The sequence below is a fragment of the Tursiops truncatus genome, chromosome 2, assembly GCF_011762595.2.
Source record: "Tursiops truncatus isolate mTurTru1 chromosome 2, mTurTru1.mat.Y, whole genome shotgun sequence".
Classification (NCBI taxonomy): Eukaryota; Metazoa; Chordata; class Mammalia; order Artiodactyla; family Delphinidae; genus Tursiops; species Tursiops truncatus.
In genome coordinates this window covers 8,967,750-8,988,888 of record NC_047035.1, presented here as the reverse complement: position 1 = coordinate 8,988,888, position 21,139 = coordinate 8,967,750, and the positions used below count along the sequence as shown (strand labels likewise).

At 44.7% G+C, this 21,139-nt stretch overlaps 1 protein-coding gene across 2 annotated transcripts in view; it reads left to right on the top strand.

Moving 5' to 3' along the window:
* The first annotated feature begins 2,534 nt into the window (after positions 1-2,534).
* C2H14orf132 (chromosome 2 C14orf132 homolog) overlaps positions 2,535-21,139 on the top strand; it is a 52,795-nt gene continuing 34,190 nt past the window's right edge. Inside the window, exon 1 of one of the 2 annotated variants that reach the window (XM_033850659.2) lies at positions 2,535-2,778. Coding sequence is in view for 1 of the 2 variants with exons in the window: in XM_019918359.3 (XP_019773918.1) it covers positions 2,752-2,778 (27 nt within the window). In the remaining variant the exon portion in view is untranslated. The remainder of the gene's footprint in view (positions 2,779-21,139) is intronic. The other variant, XM_019918359.3, reaches the window with a different exon arrangement.

Here is a 21,139-nt window from a genome sequence, read left to right as displayed (position 1 = left end):
TCATCCAAGGACACACAGCGTTATATAGGTTTTGACTACAAGGTGTCGCTTGGGGACGTTTGGGTTTAAAACATAAAAACAAAACAAGCCATCAGACAGTTTGCATTGGTCCCGTCTCTCTTTTTCTTCAGAGCCGAGTTCTGGGAGAGGTCCGGATTCCCCTGCGGAAGGCCAGGTCTACAGGCTGGTAACTGCACAAACCTTGTCTGCAGAGCATCTTCTTCTTCTCTGCTCTTCTGCAGAGAAGAGCCACCTGATCCAAGAACACCGTCATCATGAAGCAGTGAGGGTACAGGACTGTGAGCCCTGCTGTTCAGCTGATACCACCTCGTGCTGGTCTGCCCACCTTCATCATTGCCCTCCCTGCCTCCCAGGGTCCATGTGGGAACATGAAAACATGCATGCCTGCTCTCAGCGCTCTTACTGAACCTAGACGTCTGGTCACTGCAAAGCGAGGATGTAATGCAAAGCAAGGATGTAATGAGAAACCAGATCAGAAAGGAATAAATAAAATGGTCCCTCTTTGCAGATGACATGATTTCCCACATAGAAAATCCCGAGGAATCTACCAAAAAATTCCAAGAACTAATAAGTTCTAGGTCATAGAATGCAAGACAAACATACAAAATCAATGATATTTTTATATACTAGTAATGAACACATGAACATCAAAATTAAAGTGTAATACCTAAAAATTTATAGTTACTAAAAAAAAAGGAAAAGAAAAGAAAGAAATGTTTAGGTGAGCATTTAACAAACATGTCCAGGCCTTGTATGCTGTAAACTACACAACACTGATTAAAAAAAAAAAAAATCGAAAAAGATCTAAATAAATGGAGGAACGTATTGTCTTCAGTATGTCTCTGAACATACTGGATTGGAAGACTCAACATAGTAAAGATGTAATTTGTCCCCAGTTTGATACAGAATAATGTTTAACCAGCTATCTGGGCATCCTGTGGCCCAGTCAACTTGACAGATAAAGTTAACCACCATGGTAACTAAGTCAGAATAGCATTACTGCAGAAACAGAGGAACAATCAATGGACTAGAATAGACAACCCATCAACAGGCCCACACCTAGATTGAAACTTGACAAATTTGGTGCTGCTAATCAACACCAAACAAAAAGGGCTGGACTGGTCAATAAAAGGGATGGGATAATGGATTATTAATATGGAAAAGATGAAATTTCTTCCTTAACCCGTACCAAAAAAATAATCAGTAAGAAAAGGGCTGAAATATGAAAAAATAAAACAAAAATTAAAAACTACAGGAGACTATCTCCATGGTCTCAAGTTGAGAAAGGATTTCTTCAACAAGGGCTAAGTGTATAGTTAAATATTAATAAACTTTGACTCAATTAAAATGAACTTCTGCTCTGGTGTCTCTTCTTAAAAGGGCATTAATCCCCTTACCAGAGCTCCACCCTCATGACCTAGTGACCTAATTACTTCTCCAAGGTCCCACCTCCAAATACTATCAGACTGGTTTCAACATATGAATTTTGAGGGGACACAAACATTGTCAGTAAGGCACTGGTCCCATTTGCTGAGGTCGGTGCTGCCACCACAGTGGGGTTCGGGGACGCCTGCTCGCTGCATGGCCTTCTCCCCGTCAGCTGTGCAGGCTGCTGGGCGAGCAGCGGCAGCGAGGTTTCGAGCACAGGCAGCAGTAGGGACATATATGGATCTGTCCTTTAAGGCTGCACAGGTAACGCACAACCCAGTCCCTACCAGTGAGCCCTTCAAGATGGACAAAGCTCCCACCTGCTCTCCTGTGGGCCAGTCACCAGGTCTGGGGTGTCACACACATACATGCACACATGGGAATAGGCTCCTTCCGGCATCTCTGCCATTGTCCGCATTTTAGCTATTGCAGCCGCACGTTTGGGATACTTGCTGGAGGTAGGGAGAGATTAAAACAGGGCCATAAGGTACCAGTTGTGCAAGTTGTGCACTGTGCAATTCTAGAAGGCACCATTCACAGTTTAGTCTGTTATGTTATTAGCCATGTTAGAGCTCTCACTTATTGAAGACACTGTGTACCAGATTCATGATCTCATTAAATTCTCTGGTTCTGTTTTCTTCATTTTACAGATGACAAAACCCAGGCTCAGAGAGCCACTACCTTGCCCAAGCCGCAAGAGCAGAGCTAGGATTTAAACCTTCTTCTGCCCAGTTCGAGAGCCCCGAGGACACCGGACTCTGGGCGCAGTGTCGGTACAAAAAGCCTGTTAACCCTGACCCTGGCAAGCCAGCCCCACGAAAGCACCGCTGGCCCCCTAGGGAACTGGGCTCAACAGCACGGGGCAGGACGCCAACAGCACTGGACTTGGGTTCTGGGCTGCTTCTTGCACCGACCAGATAAGCGACCTCGTGCTTCTGCTCCTCCCTCCAGCACGCGGAGGTAAGCGACGGTGAGCCGTCCGGGGTTCTACCGAGCCCCGCCCTCGGGGGTGGGGCAGGGAGTGGTCACGTGAAGGGGCGTCTTGCCCCCTCCCTACCCCCGAGCCCCGCCCCGCCCCGCCCCCAGGCTCCAAGCCCTCCACCCAGTGAGCGCAGAGGGAGCTGAAGGCTCCGCGCGGGCTCGGGACCTGCCGCCCCCACCCGGTTGCCGAGGTCGGCGTCGCCGCCGTGGGGTTTCGGGGAGGCCTGCGCGCTGCGTGGCCTTCTCCCGGCCAGCTGTGCGGGCGGCTGGACCAGCAGCAGCAGCAGGGAGAACTCGAGCGCCGGCGGCAGCAGCGACACCATGGATCTGTCTTTTATGGCCGCACAGGTAATGGGGCTCCTTCCACGCGCGCCCCGGGCCGCCAAGTTTGGGCAGGTTCGGGGCCACGGTCTCGCCCTCCCCGCCGGGGCTGAGCGCACCGGGAGGGTTCAGGCCGGGCGGTGGCGCCCGCCGGCGATCCGAGCGCGGGTCCTTTGTCCGGAGCTGGCATCCCCACTGGGTGCGCGCGTCTGGGGCCGCGAGCATGACTCCCGGGGGCGGGGCAGGCTGTGCGCCCAGTGTTCCCCGGATCGACCTGTGCGAGGGGCCTCGGCAGGGGTCCCGTCCCTGCCCATCCCCCACCTGCTGTCCTCCCTCCGTTGCCTCGCAGCTCTCCAAGGCGGGGCAGCCCAGATCCGTGCGTACCCGGGTGGGCAGGCAGCCTCGCTCTTCCCCATTCTGTATCTTCCCGAGGCGCCGGGTAATCTGTCACTTGCTGCTGACCTCGGACGCCTCCCACCTCAATTTTCTCCCGTTTGGTGGAGACCAGACTCTGTAGCCCGAGGAAGGCGGCGAGACCCGCTCTGTGACCAGCCAAGCGCCAGAGCACAGCATTCGTTTTCTCCTTTTTCTGCTTTGTGCTGACTCTGTAGCCATCAGTGCCCGGCGCGACCATAACTCTTCTCTCGACACAAAACAGTTTCCCAGTGGCAGACAAAACAGATGACCTCTCATCGCTGGGATTTTTTTCTCCAGGGGAATCCCCGGAAGCTCTGAGCGTGGAGCGATCTTTATGTTTGGTGCCTTAACTCTGGAGCCAGAACAAAGGCAAACGCCTGCTTTCCGGAGCTGGAGCTGTCTGTGGCCTTTTGGAGTTACAGTCTGGCTCCAGGGAAGGGCCACCGCATTTGGGCTAGGAGAGTAAATCCCCAAGTACCAAATTCAGACCTTGCACCTTCTATCGAGTTGGTTATGTTGGGAGCCCAGGGGTAGGAAGGCCCCCCAGGTTCCCTCTGTCCCCTGGGCATGTGGCAGGGGCTCCACTGGTTGCTGTTTACTTTTCCAGGGAATGGAGTTTCAAGGCACACTTTCCTTTTCCCCCAAACTTCACCATGGTGGAAATCTGTTTAAAAGTAACAGCAAAATCTAGGCAGTAGGGACAGCGAGCTCCCAACGCAAGCACGAATGGGTGCAGAATCCCCAGGTTGGCTCAAGGGAACCCAGATTCCAGCTCTTGGCAGTCTCTTAACAGGTTTTCCATCATGCTAATTGCTCCCATGAGCCATGCTGGTCTTCTTTTTTGCCTAATTTTCTGTCTCCTGTTCCTAAACCCATGTTTATAAATATTGTCATATGGACATCATTTTAGATAGTGCTGACTGTTAACTGCGTGGACGGAGGAGGCTTCACCGGATTTATTTCTAGAGGGGAGAAGAGCTCACACGATATCTGCCTCTGCCTCCCAGCTCTGGATCCCACCAAACAGCTGACATTTCCATGGTTACAAGATAAATTGATAACTGCTAATCCTGGGGCTGGCTGGAGCATCAGGAGTTGCTATGGTAACTTGACAAAATAAACATAGGGCTTTTCAGCATATCTATATAGGCAGAGCCTGCGCAGAGGTGGAGTTCTGGGTTTTTTTTTTTTCTTTTTTTTTTACAATTCAAGTTTAATGTGGTCAGTTTATTACTGTGGACAGATGTTTGGGCATTGATTACACACTCAGTCCTGGGTTAGCTGCAGGGACAGAAACGTGAAGCATCACCAAACGGGGAGAGATGCTGACGTTTTGCTGAGCATCTGCTATGTGCCAGACGCGGGCTCTTACACACCTGATTACAGTAAATCCTTACACGTCTGTGACATTGGCACTGTTATCCCCATATTACAGATCAGGATACCAAACTTCAGCGAAATGAAACGATTTGCCCAGGACACACCATTAGCAAGGAGGAAAATGGGTTTCAAATCTGGGTCTGAGGATCTGCAAAGCTGCTGGGTTTCCACCTTATCGCTTCCCCCTGAGAAAGACACAAAATAAGGGACAGGAAGGACATATTTAAAGATGACTCATCTCTCCTCCTCCCCCCGGGAAGTGCTCTCCTCGTGGTGCGTTGTGATCGAATGGATTTCATTCTGGTGTTTCTCTGTCCCTCTTATCCCCACGAGGGTGGGAACGCTTACTTCGTCTGTAGCACTTAGCAGTGCTGGCACGGTGAGCGCGCAGGATATGCTGTGGGTGTACAGTGACTGCTGCACGTGACCAAGTCGATATCCCCACACGTCAGCAGAGGGCAGTTTGATAGAGACATGTGAAGGCCTCCGTCCACTTGTTCAGCTAACGTTGAGTGCCTGCCTTGTGCCAAGCCCTGTGTCAGGCACTGGGACAGGGATGCTGGGGGACAAAGTTGAATGGGATGTAGATTTTCTTTCTGGATGCTTGGAGAGTAGTGGAGAAATGATGGACCAGGCCATTCCTTGAAAGGGCGACCAAAATGCCTGGTATAAAATAGGCCCTCCGCAAGCATCTGTTAGATGATTGGATGAGGGTAAGACAAGATGTATGTGCAGGAAAAGCCATTAACCGGAAAAGATAGTGAGTTTGAGGTGTCACATGCCCCTGCGCCAAACACCTGTTCATCGGTACTCGAGGCTGGGAGTTCTGATGGATGGGAACTAGAGGCAGATTTCCCCTGGCGGACCTGGGAATAAGGGCATTCTAAGCAGACAGGTATGGAACCTCCCTGGCGGTCCAGTGGTTGGGACTTGGCGCTTTCACTGCCATGGCCCCGGGGTCAATTCCCGGTTGGCGAGCTAAGATCCCGAAAGCCACGCAGAGCGGCCAAAAAAATAAAAAATAATCAGAGAGGCATGGAGGTAGGAAAGCCCAGAATATATTCACAGAATCCTTCAGGAAACTGGAGGGTAGGGAGCACAGTAGAACTGGGAGACAGAGGCCAGGGCCAGGTTGTAGAAGGTGCTAACTGCCCAGGATGAGAAGTTCACATTTAATCAGTAGACAGTGGGAGCCACTGTAGGTGACTGAGCAGGAATAGCTTATCATTGAAGCAGTGCCCTGGGAAAACCCCAGCCGCCCGTAGAGGCCACAGCTGGAGGGATGGATGGAGTCGGAAGTGCACACCTGTTTGATTCACTGATGGAGTAAAAGAAACCATATTCTTGTGGCTCCAAAATCCAAGCTGTGAAATATGACCTCTTCATGGCTTAAAAAGACCTGGAGGATATATGCCATTTTAGAGAGATTTCCCGCTCAAAAACTAAGCCTCAGAAAGACACTCTTGGGCTTCCCTGGTGGCGCAGTGGTTGAGAGTCCGCCTGCCGATGCAGGGGACACGGGTTCGTGCCCCGGTCCGGGAAGATCCCACATGCCACGGAGCGGCTGCTCCCGTGAGCCATGGCCCCTGAGCCTGCGCGTCCGGAGCCTGTGCTCTGCAATGGGAGAGGCCACAACAGTGAGAGGCCACAACAGTGAGAGGCCTGCGTACCGCAAAAAAAAAAAAAAAAAAAAAGACACTTCTTGGATGTACAGAGTGGACATCAGTTATCCAACAAATCCTCTTGTGCAGATGTGCCCTCCCTGGTGCGGGTACACCGGGCTGTGGGTTTGGGCTTAGAAGAGGCTGTGGTCGCTGAGGATGTAAAGACTCAGCTCGACCCTGAGCCCTGGAGGCACTCAGCCTCTCTTTCCCCCACCCTGGAAACACCCCAGCCCCACTCTACACAGTCCCTGAGTCCCTGGAGATTCTGGAGGGTTGAATAGTAAACAGGGACATGCATTTCCCTATGGCCAGAGATGGCCAGGAGGGCAAGGCTACCCAGACCCCCTAGGAGCTGGAGGGGAGGGGAGAATCGCAGATGTTGAAGACTGATCCTCAAATCCCTTTGTTGTCGGTGGGGTAGCCTGTCTCCAAAGACGGCCCCGTCTGTTCCTTCCCTACCTCCTGGAGGTACATGTTGGCCCCCCGTGAGGGAGTTTAAGATCTGATTCCCCTCCCCTTAATGTGAGCTGGCCTTAGTGATTTTTCTGACCAAGACAATGCAGTGTGAGTGACATTGTGAGATTAGCTTAACAATGTGAGATTGGTTTGTAAGAAGCCTGCAGCTTCCACCTGGGACCCTTGGAGCTCTTGCTCTGGGGCAAGCCCAGCATCATGCGTGAAATTCAGAGACCCTGAGACCTCGGGAAGGGAATGAACATTTAAGAGACCTACTGTGTGCTGGGCCAGCGCATGGAATGAACTAGAGGGACAAGGAGCCCCGTTTCCATGTTTCTAGGTTGTACCTCCCTGTAGAACAAGCATGCCTATGACATAAGAGCTCGCTCTTATTTTTGTCTTGCATTGTCCTTACAGTGACTAGTTTAAACCCAGTAGTTCCCAAATGTTGCTGCCACTACAATCACCTGGGAGCTTTTAAGGGTCTTGCTGCCCAGGTCCGGCCCCAGACACTCCCATCTGAGTCTGGAGCTGGGAGCCAGCATCAGTGTTTTCTTTTCATCCCGTAATTGATTCCAGTGTGCGATCAAGGTTGAGGCCCGGACCCCAAACCCGCACTGTGGGGCTGTTCCCCTCCCCCATCTTTAGATGGAGCAAGTCCTTGGTCCCTTTTAGGTCATAAAAAGTCATGTTGTCCCTGGAAGTCACTCCATTATCAATTCAGCAAATTGAAATATTCAGGCCCAAAATAATGTAACCTGGGAGCTTGCTCCAAAATTGAGGTTCTTGTCTGGGATTAGCAGATGCAAACTATAATATATAATATGGAATGGCTAAACAATGAGGTCCTACTACATAACGCAGGGAACTATATTCAATATATTGTGATAAACCATAATGGAAAAGAATGTGACAAAATATGTGTGTGTGTGTGTGTGTGTGTGTGTATAATTGAATCACTTTGCTGTACACCAGAAACTACGCAACATCGTAAATCAACTATACACATCGATAAAATAAATTTAAAAAAAAAGAAAGAAGATTGAGGTTCTCCCTTCCTCCAGACCACACCTGGCACAGGTGGGAAACCTAGAGTTGGAATGGGTGCCTATATTACTGTCATGGTACAGACAGGGAGAGAATGGAGAGCCCAGGTGGTTCGGCTCACAGGCTGGGAGCCATGAGTGGGACTGACACAGGAGCATCCTTCCCATAATCGTACCACCTCCCAGAGCAGTCCAGGTGCTGGGGGACGGTGGGAGGCCCCGGGATCCTTCCATGGACCAGCTTCAGGGAATCGTTGAGCCCCCGAGGTACGCAAAGTAGCATGTTTATGTGCATTTTGAAACAAGTTTTTAAAGAAATCTTTCTTCATTTCCTACGGCTGCTGTAACAAATTACCAAAAACTGGGTGACTTAAAACAGCAGAAATGTAATCTCTCCCAGTTCTGGAGGCTCCAAGTCCAAAGTCGACAGGGCTGTGGTCTCTCTGAAGGCTCTGGGGAGGATAAGCCTGCGACTCCCTCGGCCTCATGGGTGTGGGCTGCAATCCTTGGTGTTCCGTAGCTTGTCTGTTCTTCCCTTCCTATCAGGACACCAGTCATATCGGATTAGGGCCCACCCTACTGACCTCATCTTCTTTTGATGACATCTGCAGAGATCTTATTTTCAAATAAGGACACATTCACAGGTACTGGGGATTAGGACTTCAGTATATCTTTTGGGGAGACAACAGCTCAACCTTTATTAGGTCTGAAGATCCCTGAAGAATAAGGATCTTGGTTCTTGTGTTGGTGGCCACTGGTCTTTGAGAGGCAGTGGAGAGATCACTTCTCTAAGCCTCAGTTTCATCATCTGTGAAATGGGGACAAATGGCCTACCTCGTGGAGCTGTTCATCTAGTCATTCAACAATCATTTCCTGTGTGCTAGGCCCTCCCTACGTGGAGTGCTGGGGGGCAGAGGGTCACAGGCCCTGCCGTGTGATATGTGACAGGGTGGAGGTAAACAAAGGCGCCCTGGTACGGCAGAAGAGGCACCTCACCCAGCTCTGGAGACCGGGGGAAGGCTTCCGGAGGAGGTTTGAATTGAGCTGAGTTTGAAGGATGCATAGCTGTTATGTAGATGAAGGAGGACACTCCAGGTGGGGGGAATGACATGAAATGGCTTGAAATGGAAGGGGCTTGAATAGTGTCTCTTACTGGGAATGACGGTTGCAAGTGACCATCTGGTTGGGCCGAGGGGCATGTGGGAGGGAGCAGAGATGAAGCCGGAGGGACCAGGGCCAGGCAGGTGGCCTCATGGAGTGGAGCAGGGTGGGGTGGGGGGCTGCGGTGACCCGGAGAGCAGGGCTGTGGCCTGGAGGGGGCACAGACAGCGGCACTGAGCTCCAGCGACTTGCCCATGCTGTACAAACTCACAGGCCCAGGGCTGCGGGTGCTTGTGGGTTTTTAAGAAAACTGAAATCTCCGATGCTTATAAGCAGTCTGGATTTTCAAATGTTGACAACTAATTAAAAATTTTTAACTAACTGACCAACCACGATGTGGGCTGTTTTAATAATTACTTATTGCTTACCATTTCAGTTACACCGTGGTAGCAATCATTTCTTTTGTGGGATGAGAATTTAGGAAGAAGTGGGCTAGGCAGTTTGTTTCTGCCCTGATGGCATCAGCTGGGGCCTCGGGGCTGGAGTCTCACAGCTTCACACACGTGTCTGACACCTCTGTGCAGCCTGACCCTTCTCTCCACTTGGTCTTTCATCCTGCAAGTGTTTCTTTAGGCAAGTGGGGCCTCCTTCCAGCATGGTGGTATCAGGGTCATCGAACTTCTTGTGTAGCACTGCCTCCCCTCTCAAATCAGCGTTCCTAGGTGGACACTGCGAAGCTTCTTATGAACCAGACTGGGAAGTCCCAGAATGTCACTAACTCCACATTTGTTTGGTCAAGAAAATCTGAAGGCCAGCCCAGATCTAAGGACAAGGGAACCAGATTCTACCTCTTGATGCAGGAAACAGCATGCATGTCCAAGGGGGAGGGAAGGGTGAATGGCAAACATCTTTGGAGACAGGCTGCGCCTGGTCCAAACAGAATAGGTATGTGGACTGGATTCATCCTGGAACTGCCATTGCGATAAGTATCTCTAGACTAGACAGATGTGTGTGGAGCTTGACAAAACCTTGTAAAAAATTTCCAGGCCCAGGAGAGAAGTAAATTATTACTAAGGAGCTACACCGTAACTACTAGACTGAACCATATGAAGTTGCTGATGCTTGACCATTTTGACCTACAAAATGACAATTTCATATAGTTCAGCCTAGTAGGTACTAACTAGAAAGACAGTAGGTTCCTTGAGTTATGGAGGGAAGAAGAGCTGTGGGACACGGGATGGAGTGAGGAGACGTGGGAAGGGGGATCACTACCTGCTGGGGGGAGATCTGAGGAGGCTTCGTGGTTTGAGGAGCAGGGCCCTCCCCTGACTTTCCCCCCTCAGCCCAGCTCTTAGAACCTTGGCCTTGCTGCTGGGAGGACACAGTCACACCTGGAACATTATGGCCCACTGAGTGGGTCTTTCTGGAAGATAAGATGCATGGTCTAATCATAGCTGAGATGCTGATAACATCCACTGCTAGACCTCCTTCTCCCACCCTCCCTCCCCCTGGGCCTTGGCAGTCTCACGGTTAATTTGCATTTTAATCATTTTTCATGGAGGGGGGGAAAAACCACAAACGACTTCTGGTTAAGTTGAAGAGGCGATTCTGTTATCTCTTGAAATGGTCGTAGCTATTCTCAGGGGCCAGTGGGAGCATTCCCAAAGATTTGCAAGAAACCAGCAGCAGTTTTCCCTCCCCAGAGGAACACAGCGTTTCCCAGAGAAAGAGAATTCTAGGGACTCTGGCAATCTGCTACTTAGAGAATGTGTTCCCCAGCCAGCTACTGCTCCTTTTTCTTTAAGCAAGAATTATTAAAATACAAATTGTCTATTATCTCGTATGTTTTCAACCAAAGGGCTTGTCTTGAACTTTGAATTCCGATTTTAAAGATGTAAATATTTTATCATTCTAATTAGACCTGCCTCGGGAGAGCATATAGTGCTACATTTTTGCAAGGGTGTAATGAGACGTTAAAGAAGAAGTGAAAATCTGTGGTACATTTTGTAGACCAAATTTCTAGATAGTGTTTTAAGGGTCAAGGCATTCCATCTGACTTGAAACAATTATATCTCACAGAGCTAAGAGAACCAGGTCGTCTGGAAGTGGATTACAAATCTGCAATTGAACACTTGAGTGTTTGTGGAGCACCTGCTGTGAACTCAGCCCAACTTTGGGGATCCAAACCCCAGCTTCTCTACTCTGAGATGATGGAAGCCCATCTCTGTTTACTCCCTCCCGGTTCTGTCCCCTCAAGATGTCCTTGTACCTTCCCATCATAGCTGCCTTTTATCAAACGTTTAGGAGGTAACAGGCAGGCCCTGGATTGAGTAATACATAGAATCTCACTTCTAAATCTTATGACACCCCCATGGAATAGGCAATTTTAAGATCCAATTTTTTTTTTTTTTTTTTTTTTTTTTTTGTGGCACGTGGGCCTCTCACTGCTGTGGCCTCTCCCATTGCAGAGCACAGGCTCAGCGGCCATGGCTCACGGGCACAGCCGCTCCGCGGCACGTGGGATCCTCCTGAACCGGGGCACGAACCCGTGTCCCCTGCATCGGCAGGTGGACTCTCAACCACTGCACCACCAGGGAAGCCCAAGATCCATTTTATAGATGAAAAAACTGAGGCTTAGAGAGGCAAAGTCACTTGCCCCAGGGCACACAGGCTTCGATTCAAACCCAGATCTCTGTGCCTCTTCAGCTTATTTTTTAAATCCAATTTTACAATCTCTGCCTTCTGACAGGAGTGTTTAAACCATTTACGTTTAATGTGTTTTTCTATAGTTGGGTTTAAATTTACTATCTCACTGTTTGTTTCCTATTGGTCCCACCTGTTCTTTGTTCCCCTTTTCTTCTTTTTCTGCCTTCTTTTGGATTCATTGAGAATTTTTTATTATCTCATGTTGTCTCCTCTCTTGGCTTATTGGCTATAATCGTTTTGTTATTTTAGTGGTTGCTTTAAGATTTAGAGTGTATATCTTTAGCTTAGCACAGCCTATCTACAAGTGATATTATGCCGCTTCACATTCAGTGTAAGAACCTTATAACAATACACTTCTATTTCTCCCCTCTAAACTTTTTTGCCATTATTGTTGCACATTTCACTTCTATGTGTGTTTTAAACCTCACATTGTATCGTTGTCATTTTTGTTAGAAGTTAACTAACTTTTAAAGAGATTTAAATAGTAAGGGAAGAACTTAAATATTTTCCCATATGGGCACTATTTCCAGTGCTCTTTATTCCTTTGTGTAGGTCCATATTTCTGTGTGTTATCATTTTCTTTCTGTCCAAAGGACTTTAACATTTCTAGTAGTTCAAAAGTGCTGGTGATGAATTCTTTCAGTTTTTGTATGTCTGAGGAAAAAGGTCTTTATTTTTTTTGGCTTTCATTTTTGAATGTTTATTTTTTACTTGGCATAGAATTCTAGATTGACTTTTTCAATACTTTAAAGATATTATTCAGCCATCTTCCTGCTTCCCTTGTTTCTACTGAGAAATCTGCTGCCGTCCTTATCTTGTTTGTTCGAACATAATGTGTCTTTTTTTTCCTTTGGCTGTGTTTACAGTTTTTTCCTTATTGATTTTTGAGCACTTAGATTATAATGTACCTTAGTGTAGTTTTCTTCCTGCTTCTTGTCCTTAGGGTTTGGGAGCATCCTGTATCTGTGGGTTTATACTTTTCATCACATTTGGAAAATTCTCTGCCATTCTTTTTCCTCCCTCCAGTTTTATTGAGATATAGTTGACATATAACATTGTATAAGTGTAAGGTGTACAACACAGTAATTTCATACATGTATATACTGCAAAAAAATTACCACAATAAGTTTAGTTGACATCTGTCACCTCACATAGTTACAATTCTTTTTTTATTGGGATGAGAACTTTTAAGATGTACTGTCTGAGCAACTTTCATATATACAATACGGTATTTAGCTATAATCACCATGCTGTACATTATATCCCCAGAACTCATTTATCTTATAACTGGAGGTTATAAGATTGACTACTGGGCTTCCCTGGTGGCGCAGTGGTTGAGAGTCTACCTGCCGATGCAGGGGACACGGGTTCGTGCCCCGGTCCGGGAAGATCCCACTTGCTACAGAGCGGCTGGGCCCGTGAGCCATGGCCGCTGAGCCTGTGCGTCTGGAGCCTGTGCTCCGCAGCGGGAGAGGCCACAACAGTGAGAGGGCCATGTACAGCAAAAAAAAAAAAAAAAAAAAAAAAAAAAAAAAAATTGACTACTTTCACCCAGTTCCCCACCTCCTGCCTCTGGAAAACACCAATCTGGTCTGTCCCTATGAGTTTATTTTTTTTAGATTCCACGTTTAAGTGAGAGTATCTTTCTCTGACTTATTTCACCTAGCATTATGCCCTCCAGATCCATCCAGTATGTCTCATATGACAAGATTTCCTTCTTTTTCATGACTGAATTTTATATATACACATATATACACACATATACATGTATGTAGATATTAATATACCACATTTTCCTTAAGTATTCATCTGTTAATAGACACTTAGTTTGTTTCAGTGTCCTGGTTATTGTACTGTGTGTGTGGATGTCTCTTCAGGACAGTGATTTCATTTCCTTCAGATACATACCCAGAAGTGGAATTGCTGGATCATACGGTAGTTCTGTTTTTAATTATTTAATTTAATTTTTGAACCCCCCTACGGTTTTCCATATTGGCTACACCAATTTACATTCCCATCAACAATGCACAAGGGATCCTTTTTCTCCACATCTTCTCCAACACTTGTTATCTCTGTCTTTTTGATAGTAGCCATTCTAACAGGCATGAGGTGATATCTCCCTGTGGTTCTGATTTGTATTTTTCCCTGATGACTTGTGATGTTGAGCACCTTTTCATGTACCTGTTGGCCATTTGAATATCTTCTTTGGAAAAATGCCTATTCGGGTCCTCTGCCCATTTTTAATTAGATTATTTTTTATTGTTGAGTTCTATGAGTTTTCCATTATTTCTTACAGATTCTCTCTTCCCCTGTCTCTCTCCGCTCCTTTGGAGATTCTAGCACGTATATCAGGCTGCCTGACATTGTCTCACTGCTTCCTGATGCTTGTTCATTTTTTTGAGGCTTTTTTTTTCTGTTTGTGTTTCATTTTGATAATTATTATTTACATATCTTCAAGCTCAGCAATATTTTTTTGAATGTCTAATCTCTGCTAATCCTATCCAGTATATTTTCGACCTCAGACATTGTAGTTTTCATATCAGAAGTTTAATTTGGGTCTTTCTTATACTTTCAGTCTTCTTCTTAACATGTTCAGTGTTTCCTCTAGCTTTTTTTTTTTTTTGCGGTACGCGGGCCTCTCATTGTTGTGGCCTCTCCCGTTGCGGAGCACAGGCTCCGGACGCGCAGGCCCAGCTGCCATGGCTCACGGGCCCAGCCGCTCCACGGCATGTGGGATCCTCCCGGACTGGGGCATGAACCTGCGTCCCCTGCATCGGCAGGCGGACTCTCAACCACTGCGCCACCAGGGAAACCCCTCCTCTAGCTTTTTAATATATGGAATACAGTTAACTGTTCAAAAGTCCTCATATACTAATTCTAAATGTGCATCAGCTCTGGGCTGGTTTTGATTGATTGCTTTTTCTCCTCATTATGAATCATATTTTCCTGCTGCTTTGCATGCCTGATAATTTTTATTTTTATTTAAGTTTATTTTTTTAACATCTTTATTGGAGTATAAACGCTTTACAATGCTGTGTTAGTTTCTGCTTTATAACAAAGTGAATCAGTTATACATATACATATGTTCCCATATCTCTTCCCTCTTGCATCTCCCTCCCTCCCACCCTCCCTATCCCACCCCTCCAGGCGGTCACAAAGCACCGAGCTGATCTCCCTGTGCTGTGCGGCTGCTTCCCACTAGCTATCTACCTTACGTTTGGTAGTGTATATATGCCCATGTCTCTCTCTCGCTTTGTCACAGCTCACCCTTCCCCCTCCCCATAGCCTCAAGTCTGTTCTCTAGTAGGTCTGTGTCTTTATTCCTGTCTTACCCTCCTAGGTTCTTCATGACTTTTTTTTTTCTTAAATTCCATATATATATGTGTTAGCATACGGTATTTGTCTTTCTCTTTCTGACTTACTTCACTCTGTATGACAGACTCTAGGTCTATCCACCTCATTACAAATAGCTCAATTTCGTTTCTTTTTATGGCTGAGTAATATTCCATTGTATATATGTGCCACATCTTCTTTATCTACTCTTCTGAAGATGGGCACTTTGGTTGTTTCCATCTTCGGACTATTGTAAATAGAGCTGCAATGAACATTTTGGTACATGACTCTTTTTGAATTATGGTTTTCTCAGAGTATATGCCCAGTAGTGGGATTGCTGGGTCATATGGTAGTTCTATTTGTAGTTTTTTAAGGAACCTCCATACTGTTCTCCATAGTGGCTGTACCAATTCACATTCCCACCAGCAGTGCAGGAGTGTTCCCTTTTCTCCACACCCTCTCCAGCATTTATTGTTTCTAGATTTTTTGATGATGGCCATTCTGACTGGTGTGAGGTGATCCCTCATTGTAGTTTTGATTTGCATTTCTCTAATGATTAATGATGTTGAGCATTCTTTCGTGTGAGTGTTGGCAGTCTGTATATCTTATTTGGAGAAATGTCTATTTAGGTCTTCTGCCCATTTTTGGATTGGGTTTGTTTTTTTGTTATTGAGCTGTATGAGCTGTTTGTAAATTTTGGAAATTAATCCTTTGTCAGTTGCTTCATTTGCAAATGTTTTCTCCCATTCTGAGGGTTGTCTTTTCATCTCGTTTATGGTTTCCTTTGCTGTGCAAAAGCTTTGAAGTTTCATTAGATCCCATTTGTTTATTTTTGTTTTTATTTCCATTTCTCTAGGAGGTGGGTCAAAAAGGAGCTTGCTGTGATTTATGTCATAGAATGTTCTGCCTATGTTTTCCTCTAAGAGTTTGATAGTTTCTGGCCTTACATTTAGATCTTTAATCCATTTTGAGCTTATTTTTGTGTATGGTGTTAGGGAGTGATCTAATCTCATACTTTTACATATACCTGTCCAGCTTTCCCAGCACCACTTATTGAAGAGGCTGTCCTTTCTCCACTGTACATTCCTGCCTCCTTTATCAAAGATAAGGTGACCATATGTGCATGGGTTTATCTCTGGACTTTCTTTCCTGTTCCAGTGATCTATCTTTCTGTTTCTGTGCCAGTACCATACTGGCTTGATTACTGTAGCTTTGTAGTATAGTCTGAAGTCAGGGAGCCTGATTCCTCCAGCTCTGTTTTTCGTTCTCAAGATTGCTTTGGCTCTCGGGGTCTTTTGTGTTTCCATACAAATTGTGAAATTTTTTGTTCTAGTTCTGTGAAAAATGCCAGTGGTAGTTTGATAGGGATTGCATTGAATCTGTAGATTGCTTTGGGTAGTAGAGTCATTTTCACAATGTTGATTCTTCCAATCCAAGAACATGGTATATCTCTCCATCTATTTGTATCATCTTTAATTTCTTTCATCAGTTTCTTATAATTTCCTGCGTACAGGTGTTTTGTCTCCTTAGGTAGGTTTATTCCTAGATATTTTATTCTTTTTGTTGCAATGGTAAATGCGAGTGTTTTCTTGATTTCACTTTCAGATTTTTCATCATTAGTGTATAGGAATGCCAAAGATTTCTGTGCATTAATTTTGTATCCTGCAACTTTACCAAATTCATTGATTAGCTCTAGTAGTTTTCTGGTAACATCTTTAGGATTCTCTATGTATAGTATCATGTCATCTGCAAACAGTGACAGCTTTACTTCCTCTTTTCCAATTTGGATTCCTTTTATTTCCTTTTCTTCTCTGATTGCTGTGGCTAAAACTTCCAAAACTATGTTGAATAAGAGTGGTGAGAGTGGGCAACCTTGTCTTGTTCCTGATCTTAGTGGAAATCCTTTCAGCTTTTCACCATTGAGGATGATGTTGGCTGTGGGTTTGTCATTTATGGCCTTTATTATGTTGAGGAAAGTTCCCTCTGTGCCTACTTTCTGCAGGGTTTTTATCATAAATGGGTGTTGAATTTTGTCAAAAGCTTTCTCTGCATCTATTGAAATGATCATATGGTTTTTCTCCTTCAATTTGTTAATATGGTTTATCACATTGATTGATTTGCCTATACTGAAGAATCCTTGCATTTCTGGAATAAACCCCACTTGATCATGGTATATGATCCTTTTAATGTGCTGTTGGATTCTGTTTGCTAGTATTTTGTTGAGGATTTTTGCATCTATGTTCATCAGTGATATTGGCCTGTGTTTTCTTTCTTTGTGACAGCCTTGTCTGGTTTTGGTATCAAGGTGATGGTGGCCTCGTAGAATGAATTTGGGAGTATTCCTCCCTCTGCTATATTTTGGAAGAGTTTGAGAAGGATAGGTGTTAGCTCTTCTCTAAATGTTTGATAGAATTTGCCTGTGAAGCCATCTGGTCCTGGGATTTTGTTTGTTGGAAGATTTTTAATCACAGTTTCAATTTCAGTGCTTGTGATTGGTCTGTTTATATTTTCTGTTTCTTCCTGGTTCAGTCTAGGAAGGTTGTGCTTCTGTAAGAATTTGTCCATTTCTTCCAGGTTGTCCATTTTATTGGCATAGAGTTGCTTGTAGTAATCTCTCATGATCTTTTGTATTTCTGCAGTGTCAGTTCTTACTTCTCCTTTTTCATTTCTAATTCTATTGATTTGAGTCTTCTCCCTTGTTTTTTGATGAGTCTGGCTAATGGTTTATCAATGTTGTTTATCTTCTCAAAGAACCAGCTTTTAGTTTTATTGATCTTTGTTATCGTTTCCTTCATTTCTTTTTCATTTATTTCTGATCTGATTTTTATGATTTCTTTCCTTCTGCTAACTTTGGGGTTTTTTGTTCTTCTTTCTCTAATTGCTTTAGGTGCAAGGTTAGGTTGTTTATTCGAGATGTTTCCTGTTTCTTAAGGTAGGATTGTATTGCTATAAACTTCCCTCTTAGAACTGCTTTTGCTGCATCCCATAGCTTTTGGGTCATCGTGTCTCCGTTGTCATTTGTTTCTAGGTATTTTTTAATTTCTTCTTTGGTTTCTTCAGTGATCACTTCGTTATTAAGTAGTGTATTGTTTAGCCGACATGTGTTTGTATTTTTTACAGATCTTTTCCTGTAATTGATATCTAGTCTCATAGCGTTGTGGTCGGAAAAGATACTTGATACAATTTCAATTTTCTTAAATTTACCAAGACTTGATTTGTGACCCAAGATATGATCTATCCTGGAAAATGTTCCATGAGCACTTGCGAAAAATGTGTATTCTGTTGTTTTTGGATGGTGTGACCTATAAATATCAATTAAGTCCATCTTGTTTAATGTATCATTTAAAGCTTGTGTTTCCTTATTTATTTTCATTTTGGATGATCTGTCCATTGGTGAAAGTGGGGTGTTAAAGTTCCCTACTATGAGTGTGTTACTGTCGATTTCCCCTTTTATGGCTGTTAGTATTTGCCTTATGTATTGAGGTGCTCCTATGTTGGGTGCATAAATATTTACAGTTGTTATATCTTCTTCTTGGATCGATCCCTTGATCATTATGTAGTGTCCTTCTTTGTCTCTTCTAATAGTCTTTATTTTAAAGTCTATTTTGTCTGATATGAGAATTGCTACTCCAGCTTTCTTTTGGTTTCCATTTGCATGGAATATCTTTTTCCATCCCCTTACTTTCAGTCTGTATGTGTCTCTAGGTCTGAAGTGGGTTTCTTGTAGACAGCATATATATGGGTCTTGTTTTTGTATCCATTCAGCCAATCTGTGTCTTTTGGTGGGAGCGTTTAGTCCATTTACATTTAAGGTAATTATCGATATTTATGTTCCTATTCCCATTTTCTAAATTGTTTGGGGTTTGTTATTTAGGTCTTTTCCTTCTCTTGTGTTTTGTGCCTAGAGAATTCCTTTAGCATTTGTTGTAAAGCTAGTTTGGTGGTGCTGAACTCTCTCAACTTTTGCTTGTCTGTAAAGGTTTTAATTTCTCCATCAAATCTGAATGAGATCCTTGCTGGGTAGAGTAATCTTGGTTGCAGGTTTTTCTCCTTCATCACTTTAAATATGTCCTTCCAGTCTCTTCTGGCTTGCAGAGTTTCTGCTGAAAGATCAGCTGTTAACCTTATGGGGATTCCCTTGTGTGTTATTTGTTGTTTTTCCCTTGCTGCTTTTAATATGTTTTCTTTGTATTTAATTTTTGACAGTTTGATTAATATGTGTCTTGGCGTATTTCTCCTTGTATTTATCCTGTATGGGACTCTCTGTGCTTCCTGGACTTGATTAACTATTTCCTTTCCCATATTAGGGAAGTTTTCAACTATAATCTCTTCCAATATTTTCTCAGTCCCTTCTTTTTCTCTTCTTCTGGAACCCCTATAATTCGAATGTTGGTGCATTTAATGTTGTCCCAGAGGTCTCTGAGACTGTCCTCAGTTCTTTTCATTCTTTTTTCTTTATTCTGCTCTGCAGTAGTTATTTCCACTATTTTATCTTTCAGGTTACTTATCTGTTCTTCTGCCTCAGTTATTCTGCTATTGATCCCATCTAGAGTATTTTTCATTTCATTTATTGTGTTGTTCATCATTGCTTGTTTCATCTTTAGTTCTTCTAGGTCCTTGTTAAATGTTTCTTGCATTTTCTCTATTCTATTTCCAGGATTTTGGATCATCCTTACTATCAGTATTCTGAATTCTTTTTCAGGTAGACTGCCTATTTCCTCTTCATTTGTTAGGTCTGGTGCATTTTTATCTTGCTTCTTCATCTGCGGTGTGTTTTTCTGTCTTCTCATTTTGCTTATCTTACTGTGTTTGGGGTCTCCTTTTTGCAGGCTGCAGGTTCGTAGTTCCCATTGTTTTTGGTGTCTGTCCCCAGTGGCTAAAGTTGGTTCAGTGGGTTGTGTAGGCTTCCTGGTGGAGGGGACTAGTGCCTGTGTTCTGGTGGAAGAGGCTGGATCTTGTCTCTCTGGTGGGCAGGTCTACGTCTGGTGGTGTGGTTTGGGGTGTCTGTGGACTTATGATTTTAGGCAGTATGTCTTCTAATGGGTGGGGTTGTGTTCCTGTCTTGCTAGTTGTTTGGCATAGGGTGTCCAGCACTGTAGCTGGCTGGTCGTTGAGTGAAGCTGGGTGCTGGTGTTGAGATGGAGATATCTGGGAGATTTTCGCCATTTGATATTATGTGGAGCTGGGAGGTCTCTTGTGGACCAGTGTCCTGAAGTTGGCTCTCCCACCTCAGAGGCACAGCACTGACTCCTGGCTGCAGCACCAAGAGCCTTCCCTCCACACGGCTCAGAATAAAAGGGAGAAAAAGTAGAGTGAAAGAATTAATAGACGTAGGAAGAAAGGAAGGAAGAAAGGAAGGAAGGAAGGAAGGAGAAAGGAAAGAAGGAAAGAAGGAAAGGAAGGAGGGAGGGAGGGAGGAATGGTGGGAGGAAGGAAGGAAGGAAGAAAGGAGGGAAGGAAGGAAAAAAAGCAGGAAGATAAAGTAAAATAAAATAGAGTAAAATATAATAAAGTTATTAAATTAAGAAATAATTATTAAGAAGAAAAATTAAAAATAAAACAAAAAACGGACGGATAGAACCTTAGGACAAATGGTGGAAGCAAAGCTATACAGACAAAGTCTCACACAGAAGCATACACATACACACTCACAAAAAGAGGAAAAGGGGAAAACATAAATCTTGCTCTCAAAGTCCACCTCCTCAGTTTGGGATGATTCGTTGTCTATTCATGTCTTGCACAGATGCAGGGACATCAAGTTGATTGTGGAGCTTTAATGCCCTGCTCCTGAGGCTGCTGGGAGAGATTTCCCTTTCTCTTCTTTGTTTTCACAGCTCCCAGGGGCTCAGCTTTCATGCCTGATAATTTTTGATTGGATGCCAGACATTGTGAATTTTACCTTGTTGGATGTTAGATATTTCTGTGTTCTTATAAATAGTCTCAAGCTTTGTTCTGAGATGCAATTATGTTACTTGGAAACAGTTTGATCCTTTTGGGTCTTGCTTTTAAGATCTGTTAGGCAGGACCAGAGCCATCTTTAGTCTAAGAGTAATATTTTCCCACTGCCGAGGCAAGGCTGCTCTGAGGATTCTACCCAATGCCCTGTGAATTATGAGATTTTTCAAAATGGCCAGTGGAAACAGGTACTGTTTCTGGCCTGTATGGATGCCAGGTACTATCCCCTGTCATCCTTTAGGGTGATTCTTTGCTGCCTCAGGTGTTTTCCTCACGCACATGTGCTCACCCGTCCTCTGCTAAATATTTGAGCGGTCCTTCTGCAGATCT